This window comes from Hibiscus syriacus, unplaced genomic scaffold (assembly GCF_006381635.1).
Source record: "Hibiscus syriacus cultivar Baekdansim isolate YM2019G1 unplaced genomic scaffold, ASM638163v2 tig00112253_pilon, whole genome shotgun sequence".
NCBI classification, from domain to species: domain Eukaryota; kingdom Viridiplantae; phylum Streptophyta; class Magnoliopsida; order Malvales; family Malvaceae; genus Hibiscus; species Hibiscus syriacus.
In genome coordinates this window covers 403,650-415,594 of record NW_024063283.1, presented here as the reverse complement: position 1 = coordinate 415,594, position 11,945 = coordinate 403,650, and the positions used below count along the sequence as shown (strand labels likewise).

The window sequence follows — 11,945 nt, the reverse complement described above, 5'->3', positions numbered from 1 at the left end:
AATAAAGTTTTTTTTTTTGGGAAAAGGTTGAACCTGCTATCAAAATATTGAATATGCAATCTTCACTATAATGAAAATCTGAACACTTTTGTGCCTATATTTATTGTTAGTGCGTCTTTTGGAAATGTTATGATCTTTAATATATGTGATACATTTGGTTCATGCACCAGCTGCTTGTCTAAAAAGCTTGCATTTTTGCAAAAGGGATTTCAGCATAAGATAGAAGTTCCTTTTTAATTTATAAAATCATGGTGCCACTGCTGCTACATCGTCATTTTTTCCTGTGACTTCTTCTCCGGCCCCTTCTGATTCGGAAAACAAGAAGCATGGAAGTGGATCTACTAACCTCGACTGCATCAAGTCGAAACCATTGGCTTCTTCAGGAAGCTTGCAAGTCAAGGCAAATGCTCAAACCAATCCAAAAATAAATGGTTCCACAGTTGTGACGAATCCTGTGGAAAGTTTTAAGGATGGTGTGAGTTGTCCCCCCAGAACGTTCATTAACCAGTTGCCTGATTGGAGCCTGCTTCTTGCTGCTATCACAACCATTTTCTTGGCTGCCGAGAAGCAGTGGATGATGCTTGATTGGAAGCCAAGGCGGCCTGACGTGGTCATTGATCCATTTGGCATAGGGAAGATTGTTTTGGATGGTCTTATTTACAGCCAGAAATTCTCGATTAGATCATATGAGATAGGTGCTGATCGAACAGCATCCATAGAGAAATTAATGAATCTTTTACAGGTATAGTTCTTTGGCTAGAATGTCTGAACAACTAACATTGATAACCAAAATTTATGTTCATTTTTTTTTGTAATTTTTTATGTAGCGATATTGCATAAGCCTGAACTTTTGTTAATATCTCATTTTTGGCAGGAAACAGCTATAAATCATTGTAGAAGTGCTGGACTGCTTGGAGAAGGTTTTGGTGCAACCCCTGAGATGTGCAAGAAGAACCTAATATGGGTTGTTACATGGATGCAAGTTGTGGTCGATCGCTATCCTACTTGGTAAGATGTACTTCCTTGCACATGATTTTCTCTTGTAGCAACAATTCATATTAATCCACGTTTCCTCTACTAGTATGGCTGTTGTTTTATAGCATCGTGATGCTATGTTGATACAAATTTGATATGGAGGATGAAGGCGTGAGTATGGAAAATTTGTCAATCAAATGGTTAAGATACTTAATCACTTTGCTACTTTGTAGCTTAACTACCAGATTGATAAAATTTTCATCCTCACTTCTTCCTATCCTTCATACCAAGTAGAGCCTATTGTCACTAACTAGTTTGGTTCTTGAATTTTGGCTATATACATGGACTCTTGATGACTGATTTGTTCAATAAGACTATATTCAATAACGTGAATGTGAATGCTCTGCATTACACTAATAATCTGCGTTACATCTCACCTGTTCATGTTTGTTCCCTTAAAATGTGAATCTCTGTTGTTTAAGCTAAAAGGTCAAAGTATGAAGTTGAAGACAATTGAATCTAGCCACCAACAATGAATAAGAGAAGGACGATAAACCTAATACACTTCTTTGTTTAATGAGATTCCCTATTTGAATATGATGGAGTGGGACCTTAGTTTGTCATTTCTGTTAATGTTAATACTTTCTCTCTACTTGTGATTGAGGTACCCATGCACTATCTTGCTTTAAGCACTGGTGTTAAAAGTTAACATTCTCTTAATATTGACTATAGTATTGTCACTTTACGGGTGTTACCTTAGTATTGGGGGATGTTTAAACATGAAGAAGTTGAGCTAAAATAGTTATTGTCGGCAAGGTATATGCTTGTCTATTCCAGCTCATTCTCTTGAGCGATTGAATTTTGTTTTGGCATCGTTCTTTCTTTAATATCACAAAAGTTATTAGTTCTGGATGTATTAGGAGTAGTTTAAGATTTATATTAATGAACATCGAACTTATTTATGTCTGTCAAGTAGGGGTGATGTTGTTCAAGTAGACACTTGGGCCGGTGCATCTGGGAGGAATGGGATGAGAAGAGATTGGCTTGTCAGCAATAGCGAAACTGGTGAAGTTTTAACAAGAGCCACGAGGTGGGGCATTCTTTATAATAGGACCACAACCTTTTACATTTTTCTGTGTCGTAATCTGTCGTTTTGTGCCACAAATTTGCTCTTCCCACAAGAAAAATATAGAAATAGTAAAAATATGAAATAACTGAACTGTAAAATATTTCAAATTTTGTTTAGCTAGCATTTAATGTGTTTTCAATAGATGCATGAGTTGATATTTTGGTTTCCCTGGACACTTTGAACAACCATTTCCCCCATATGTATTTTTGGTTTGGTTGCACATTCTATACTGGTGTTTCTTGAGTGACTAATCTGGGTCCCCTCTGTTTTGGTTTTGGTGATGTGCAGTGTGTGGGTGATGATGAATAAGCTGTCTCGAAAGTTATCTAAAATTCCAGAAGAGGTTCGTGGAGAAATAGAACCTTTGTTTATGAATTCTGATCCCCTTCTGGCTGAGGACAGCCAGAAACTAGTAAAACTTGATGACAGCTCGGCTGAACATGTGTGCAAAGGTTTAACTGTAAGTCCCTGCTGCTTCGATCTCTCTTTCTTCTGTATAGTTATGGCGTTCGGCACTTATAGTTATCTTTCTCTGTTCATTTGTTGCTTTCACGATACACTTTATTTCTTGTTTGCAGCCTAAATGGAGTGACTTGGATGTCAACCAGCATGTGAATAATGTGAAGTACATTGGCTGGATCCTTGAGGTAGACTTCCTCCAGTTACATTTTAAGGATTTTCTTTTGAACCTGCTCTCTCTTGTGTCTTCCCATCCGGTGATAACAGTTGAATCGAAATCATAACAATTTAGTACCTCTGATGCTGAGCTGGAACTTGCTTCTGCCTAGAAAGTCCGAATCAGGATAGACTTAACTATTTTACATTGGCTTCTGGTTTATTCAGGAAAGAGCAGAAATCGACGCCGTAAAATGAAAGGGGAAAAAAATGCTTTTCCATAGCTTTTCTGAGAAGTGATTAACGTTGCAGTTACTGATAAAAACAAATTATGGGCTGAAGACTTTGCTTGGCTAGTTCTAATTACCGATGTCCCCCGATTTCGATTGAAGTTTTCTTGGAATCAATAGCTAATATGAAATTGCATTTTGTTTTTCTTCTAATCAGCATGAGTTAAGCCATTTATATGTTTGGTGTTTACATTCATTTTAACCGGAAGCTAATACTTGCAGAGTGCGCCATTGTCAATCTTGGAGAGTAACGAGCTTTGTGCCATCAATCTCGAGTATAGGAAGGAGTGTGGGAGGGACAGCGTGCTGCACTCGCTAAGTGCTGTCTTCGATTCCGATGAGGAGAACACCGGAAATTCTGGTGAAATTAATTGCCAGCACTTGCTCCGACTTGAGGACGGGGCTGAGATTGTGAGAGGGAGGACCCGATGGAGGGCTAAGTATGCCAAAAGTGCCGGTATTGTGGATCAAATTTCTGCAGAAAGAGCATAGAAATCCAAGTCTCTGAATCATGGCTGGAGAGTGAAGAGGCAGCAGTAATCCGAGTATTTTTTTCGGATTTATATATACATATATTATGGCCTCTTTCCATGAAGGTGGTTCTTCTTTTGGAAGTAGATCGCCATGCAAGATGGCTCCCAACATTATGTTCTTTTAACCAGTTAAGAGTCTGGGCTAGTTTAGGATAAATTTTTCTTATTTGGCAGGATTTGTATATTATTTTTGGCCTTTTTTAACCTAAATCTGCTTATCTTTATTTTGGTTTTTTTTTTGGACAAATTATTTTGCTTATCTTTAAATTGCTTACCAGTGTCAAGATTTCATTAATATTATATCTTTAAAATAATTATAGTCTATTTAATTATAAAATATTATATTTGTTTAAATAGTTTGGGTGATTTCATATTTTATAATTGGGCTAGATTCGAAATCTTATTTGAATGATTTTTTTTTTCTTTTTTTTCTTTTCAATCGATAAAAAATATTATATACTAAATAGAATTTGTTGTAATTTGTTAACCTAAGTATTTGGTCTAGTGGCTTGTGTGCTCCACTTCCATCCCATAAATCTAGTTTCGATTCTTTATAAACACATTTCATCTCTCATTGTTGACACGTTTAAACTTGATTGAAGGGTTAATTTATTAAATTAGATTAAAATTAAGATTAAATTAATTGAATATATAAGTATCAATGATCAAATGTGTAATTATATCAATTTTATTAATTGTCACATCAACACTCCCATTTTAATGTTAACGACAAGTGGTTTCATTGAAACTACTTAGATAGTTATATGATCATATTATCAAAATTAAAAGTACGATGATCATATCGACACCAATCTCATTACTAAGTGGTAATTGAGTAGTTTATCCTTATTATTTATATATAATATAATAATATTTTAAAATTGATTTTTTTTTTAATTTTTCAGTTTTTATCGAAGGATGGGCATCCAGCACCCAAGATAGTTTGAAATACGGTTAATTTTGGTTGATATTAGTGTGTTAATGTCGCGAGTTGGTCGCGAGTTAGACAGTGCTCAACTCGTGCTCGTTAAAAAATTTGTTTCTCGACTCGACTCGACTCATTGCTTGTTAAATTCGTTAAATTTTTTTGCTCGACTCGTGCTCGTTAAAAAACTTGTTGCTCGACTCATGCTATTTAAACTCATTACTTGCCTCATTGCTCATTAAGCTCACCAAAATTGTATCTTATTTTTTTAACTATAGGTAAAATCTACTAATACTATATAGTTTAAACTCTAAAATAAAAATCCCAAATACACTAAAATAATAATTAAGGTTTAATTTTTAAGTGTATTAAAATAATAATTATTAATTAATAATTTAATATTTTTATTAGAACATTAATAGATTAGTCATTTATCATCTATTAGTAAATTAGTAATTTTTTAATGAAATAATTTTTAAGATAACTAGTATTATATATATATATATATAATTAACGAGCTACTGGTGAACTTATCAAGTCGAATTAGACTTTGCTCAACTCATCTCGTTAAGATCTCGAGTCGAATCAACGCTAATCGAACTTTTACCGAATTTTAATCGAGTTGAGTTCGAACTGCTCACGAACTGCTCAACTCATTAAGCACCCCTAATTGCTATAAATCATGTGACTAATTAATTTTACTCCATTAATATGTCTAATTTATTAATTACTAGATAAGATCCAGCAAATTCGAAAAGCAAAAATTAGTATATGTAACAAATTCTGGTCGTTATTCTTTATTGTCACCCTCCTCCATACATAATACATTTGTAGGGTTTCCGCTTACCAGAGTTGGGTGAACTTACCATGTAGACAAAATTCAAGCAAGACAACAACAGTCATAGGGGACTGTCTCTATATATGTCAGATTCTTACAAAACAATCCTCACTCACTCCCAAATTCTCATCTTTTCTTTCTTTCTTTCATATGAATGCCACCATGAATTCCCAAACCCAAACCTTCAACCACCTCCTTCCGTTGGACTTCGACAACGTCTCTACACTGCCCGACTCTCATGCATGGTCGACAACAACTTTTCCTTCAGACGACTCTTGTCACCATCCGATTGATGGCGGTGAACCATTGCCTCCCGTCATCGATATTGGTGAGCCGGGTGCGTATGACCTCGTAAGACATGCTTGTGAGAAATGGGGAGCGTTTCAAGTCATCAACCATAGCGTTCCCTTGAGTTTGTTTCACGAATCTGAGTTCCAAGCTCGGCGGCTGTTCTCGCTGCCCATGGAACGGAAGCAGCTTGTTGCACGGCCCCATCGGGAGCCACCGGATATGGCTTGACCCGTATCTCCCCCTTCTTTCCAAAGTTGATGTGGTCTGAGGGCTTCGGCATGATGGGGTCCCCAGAGGAACATGATCGCCAACTCTGGCCTCAAGATCATGCCAAATTCTGGTACGAGCGTTACTTTGCATGCTAGCCAACTTTCGCCTCAATATAGTGCCAAGTTCTTTTTCCACGTTTTCAATCCCATTACTATATACTATTAAATAACTTATTCGATGCAACTTTAATTTTAATGATATTTCACTATCTAATTCAATTATAATGTATAGTACTATATAAATTATAACTCAATTAAATAAATTTAGATAGAGTCTAAGTTCTTACTTGCAAGATGAGTCGATGACAAATGCAATGATTGATGCACACTTAATATACATCTTGAAATTTAAATTTCTTTTAATTAATGATTTATTTTACTGATTATATCTATCTTAAATGTTTTTATTTTTGTCATTTCGTACAAAAACTGTCATAAATATTTTTTGATGTGCCACAGAAAAAAATTCTCTCTTCACTGCTGTGCATGCATAAAGCACAAATGTCAATTTGTAGATGGTGTGGTTTTTTGTGACCGCATCTCCTCCATGGCAGACAGCTGAGATGCATGAGATCGTTCATTTGTCTGCGAACTATTTGTCTTTTTATTCTTTCAATTTTCTGTTTCTAAAATCTGTTCCTCTTTTTGTCTCTTTTCCCACATAATTCGTTAGTGATTTTGGGTTTTGGTGCAGCGAGCTGATGGAACAATGGCAGGCGGAAATGAAAACATTGTGCGAGAAAATTGTGGGAATGATGCTTTGCTCATTGGGTTTAACCGATGAAGAAGATATGAAATGGTTCGAGCCCATAAGTGGGTGTGACGGAACCCAATGTGTGCTTCAACTTAACTCCTACCCGGTTTGCCCGGACCCTGACTGAGCCATGGGGTTGGCCCCTCATACGGACTCGTCCCTCATCACTTTGCTAAACCAGAGCAACATCAATGGCCTCCAAGTCTATAAAGATGGTGTAGGATGGGTAGGTATTGAGCCGGTAGAGGGAGCCTTGGTGGTTAATGTTGGTGATTTGATGCACATTGTCTCTAATGGGCAGTTCAAGTCTGTGCTGCATCGGGCAGTAGTGAATAAGACGTGCCACCGTGTGTCTACTGCGTTCTTTTATGGGACGCCATGGGATGCCAAGGTTTCACCGTTGAAAAAGTTGGTCGATTCTGATCATCCGCCGCTGTATCGGCCTGTGAAGTGGAAGGAGTATCTTCAAATCAAGAAGACTGATTTTAGCTCGGCACTTGAGTCTATTCGTCTTTAAAATTAATAGTAAAAAAAAGAAAAAAGAAAGACAGATAATAAAATGTGATGTACTCGACTCGATTTGAAATGTTTCCTTTTCATTGGAGAATAAAATGGTTCAAGTATTGCCGACTGTCCAAAGCTTCTTAAATATGACAAAATAATACATTTAAAAAAAATATTGTAATGGTGTTTAATTTGGCTCAATATCAAAATAAGTGCTCAAACTATACTGATTTTCTCAAATAGGTGCCTAAACTATTTTTAACTCATCCAGATGTCTAACATTACAAACGTTATCCATTTAGATGTTCATGTCGTCAACGGCGTTAACTTCCCCCATTAAGTGACTTGTGTCACAATCGGGTGATTTTTAAATTTATTTTTAAAAAATTAAAAATATTATGATATTTATATAAAAAAATACTAACTTTTCTTATATTATAAAATAGTCCCAAAATCCCAAATCCTAACCTTAATCCGTCGGTGTCGCCCTTTCCGTCCACAACCACTGCCACTAACATACTCCCTACCATCCTTCTACTCATACGTCATCGTAATTTCCGTCGATTGCCTGTGGGAATCATGTGGGATCACGATTTTCATCCTAGAGTTCACGGGATATAAAACGTAGATTCATCGTCGATCGGGGTTGAATAACCAAACAAACCTCTCAACAATATTTTGTTATTATCAAGAAAACCCCACTTTCAATACAAAGACGTACACAACTATTTAAAGTACATAATAGCATGCATTTACCATAGAAGACTAACGACCTAACAACCACTAGGTATTAACCACCTTCTAGAAGGCTCTTACTTACTATACTACAATATTCTCCCTACTCATTCATCCACCTTGACTTTTTCTCTAAAAGTTGAAAACCACGACTTTGACATAGGCTTTGTAAAGACATCTGCAATTTGCTCCGAGACTGGCACGTAGTTGACCACGAGACTGCCCTCTGCTACCTTCTTTAGCACGAAATGAAAATCGAGCTCTATATGTTTGGACTTCACATGGAACATAGGATTCACACATATAGAAACATCACTTGTGTTGTCGCTCCAAATGACTGGCGTTGACTGAATATTCACTCCCATATCAGTGAGCAAGGCTTGAAGGCAAACCACTTCAGTCGCCACATCTGCCACCCTCCAATATTCTGCCTCGGTTGTGGACCGTGAAACTGATTGTTGACACTTGGAACTCCAAGCAACTAGGTTGCTCCCAAAGTATACAAAGTAGCCAGTAACTGAACGTCGGTTATCAACATTGATTCCCCAATCAGCATTCGCAAACGCCATTAGGTCACACGAACCAGGAGATGCTTCGAACATGAGAACATACTCTAACGTTCCATTTAAATAACGAAGAATCCTCTTCACAGTAGCCCAATGAAGTTCACACGGTTGGTGCATATACTGTGCCACCCGATGAACACTAACACAGATGTCCGGGTGCGTGTGACTAAGGTATAATAGTGCACCAACCATACTTCGGTACTCTTGAGCATCATCCAGAGGTCGACCACCATCTTGGCTAAGCTTGGGTGACACAAGCATGGGGTCGTGATAGATTTAGCACCATCCATATGAATTTTTTCAAGTAAATTACATATATTTTTTTGACTAAGCAGAAGACAACGATCACTATGCTTCACTTCAAGCCCAAGAAAAAAAATCCAAGTTTCCCAAATCCTTCAACTAGAATTCACGACCTATAGATGCAACAAATTGCTCCACATCTTCACTCAGCTGACCCCACTACAACAAAAATTGTTCTTTAGTGGTGTTTTTTAGTCTTATAGTGACGTTTTTAAGCGCCGCTAAAAGTACTTGCGGCGATAGGAAAAATGCCGCAAGAAGCGCCGGCAATACCAACACCGCTAAAGGTAGCGACGTTTGAGAACCAAAAACGCCGCAATAGGATAAGATCTATAGCGGCATTTTTGGAACAAACGCCGCAAAAGGTCAAGATCTATAGTGGCGTTTTTGGAACAAACGCCGTAAAAGGCTGATATCTATAGCGGCGTTTTTGAAACAAACGCCGCAATAGGTCAGATATATAGCGGCGTTTTTTTGGAACAAACATCGCAAAAGGTCAGATCTATAGTGGCATTTTTTGATACAAACGCTGCAAAAGGTCAAATATATAGCGGCGTTTTTTTTTTGGAACAAACGCCGCAAAAGGTCAGATCTATAGCGACGTTTTTTTTGGAACAAACGCCGCAAAAGGTCAGATCTATAGCGGCGTTTTTTTATACAAACGCCGCTAATTTCCTTTTTTTAGCTTAGATTAATTTATTTTGCATATTTCATTTATGCAATACATCACTAAATTTAATATCATATAGCTTTATCTAATTAACAACAACCATAAATTTTAATTAAGACACACATTATGCAGAAAAATACTTAACAACAAAATAAATTAAAATTTATAAACATTACAATTAAATGTAATGTAGTTTGACATTATTCTCTAGAATTTAGTCTAGGCTCTTTCACTTTCAATTAAAAAAAATATTGTTCACCCATGTAGGCCTACATTCAACGATAACCCGGTACCACTTGCTGCATTTTTCTGCTCAACATTCAGAACCGAGGTGTTACGCTGCTCCACATTCAATGTCGTAGTTGACTCGCAAATAGCTCATGGTTTGAATTTTTGGTTTTTGGCTTTGGCTTTGCATGGATTCCGGTATAAATCCTGTGTTAAGAACAAAAGATTGTGAGATCTGCATAGTTGTGCATCACTCATACCATCTTTGGTCCTTAAATCAGCATATTAATCGGACACCTAAAACTTTCTTAGCTGACTAGGAAAAATAATAACATGCAACTAGCAATTGCACATATAAATGACAGAAACTTACCATGGTGAGGGAAGAACAATAATCTTAGAAGAAAAGCCTCAGAACCACAGTAAGACGATTCCCAAAAGTAGCTTTGAAAGAGTGGCATGCATTGTTCTGTTAATTGAAAATGTAACGTGATTTGAAGGTATAGAAAGATAATAAGTGAGTTAATATAAAACAATCAATTGTTGTTTCCTAATCAGGACAAACATTATTGAAATTTTGAGCAAGTTATTGGAAAATATAAGCCCTCTGACTCATGATCAGTCCTTGCCTAGAGCTAAACACAAAATTATTCGATGCAAGCTATTGTTCTTGTTGTTTCAATCCTTGCAAAACAGTCTGACACAAGAATATAAGAAAAAGAGTAGCAATTTTCTAATTAGTAAAAAACCAGACTAGCACTGATCCCCTTCGCTAAACTACTACATAAATAAATGAACAACGGGCATAGTATCCCTAATTAACTTTCATTGAAAATACACATAAAATTAAATACAAAACAATTTATAAATGGGAAAGGAGAAACGATTACCAACCTCCTCCTGCATGTATGCAAGCTTTGCCTTCTTCTGTTGGTACTCGGTCTACAAGATATATTAGAACTGTAAAAAGTAGAAGACGAGGCCCCTAAGTTATTTCCCTTGCTAGTTCCAACCTCCATATCAACTTTATTTGGAGCACCAACTGAACCCGAACCAATAGCATCAGCGGAGACCCCCTCGGATGTGTCACAAACTTTAGAGGGATTAGATTTCGTCACATGACAAAATCTTGGAGTTCCTTGAAAAATAGATAGATTCTGAAAGATTAGACCAATTATTAAACTTCAGCATCCACTATCATGAAAACATTCAAGTTTTCCTTCCTTCATTTGTCAATTGTATTATGGTTGGCATCTTACCCGCTCGAGAAATATAATTGTCTAGAATGCCTTCCATTTTGGTTCTAAAGCAGCATCCTAAAGCACAGAAAAAGATATAAACAAGAAAGCCATAAAAGTTTGCAACTATGATGGAAACATTTGAGCTCTAAATAAAAAAAAGGCTTATAATATGTTAAGGTTAAAAAAAAAATTAGTATTATACAACAAGCAAAACAAATCATACCTTATACTTATCCTTGACATCGGAGACAGAAAAGGCTATGTCAAACTGAGATTTCTCATTAGGTGTTGACAACTAGTTGAGAGCATAAAAATTTAAAGTTGATCAGTTGATGGGATCCTCAACTACACAAATACCATGAACTCAAAAATTATATATAATAATTAACCACACAAACTAACTCACTCTTTTTTGGTGAATCCATGCATGGTATAGTTAGTGCACAAGCAATTATGTAGACTTCGAATTTGGAACTAATAATAGATGATTACAATGTTATTTCCTTTATTTATTCTTTGAGTTTCTCAACATTCAATAAATGCGATAAAAGGCAACCCACACTTACTTTCCTCCACTTCAATATCTTATTTGTATTTATATGTTCTCTGTATAGTGAGCAGGATATGGCATAAAATATGATAGATAAATGATAATAAGTGTAATGCAAAGGTGAAAATGGAAAAGTGGTTCTACTTTTCTTCTTTTCTTTTTTGAAGGTCTCTATATCACACAAGAAAGAGGAAAGTGATACTCTTGTACCTTAATTTTTTCTCTGATTCAATTTCTTCTTCTTGTTGTTTTCTTTCCCTTTTATCTTCTTTTCCCTGTAACTGCTAATGAAATCAATACACTAACAAAATTGAAAGTGGAAAACCATAAGTTTATTTTTTGGGGGGGGGGAAGAGGTTCCCCAGCCTAAAAAATACACCTAAAGCATCTCTTCTTCATCTCAACGAAAAAGGAAAGGAGGACAACAAAAATTCATATTCACATTACCAAGTGAGGACAACGTAGCAACATTTTATCAGCAACCCAATCTATGTGAAAACCATGGGAAGGCAAAACACAGGAACTGTGT

At 36.3% G+C, this 11,945-nt stretch overlaps 1 protein-coding gene and 1 pseudogene across 1 annotated transcript; both read left to right on the top strand.

Moving 5' to 3' along the window:
- Positions 1-247: 247 nt before the first annotated feature.
- On the top strand, positions 248-3,543 carry LOC120176735 (palmitoyl-acyl carrier protein thioesterase, chloroplastic-like; the record flags this gene model as incomplete). Its single annotated transcript, XM_039183092.1, has 6 exons — positions 248-742; positions 875-1,008; positions 1,952-2,065; positions 2,393-2,564; positions 2,683-2,751; positions 3,232-3,543. Coding segments are annotated over 6 exons (1,254 nt in total), but the record flags the coding sequence as incomplete, so codon positions are not given.
- A 1,868-nt stretch (positions 3,544-5,411) lies between these two features.
- LOC120176759 lies at positions 5,412-7,136 on the top strand (annotated as a pseudogene).
- Positions 7,137-11,945: the final 4,809 nt, after the last annotated feature.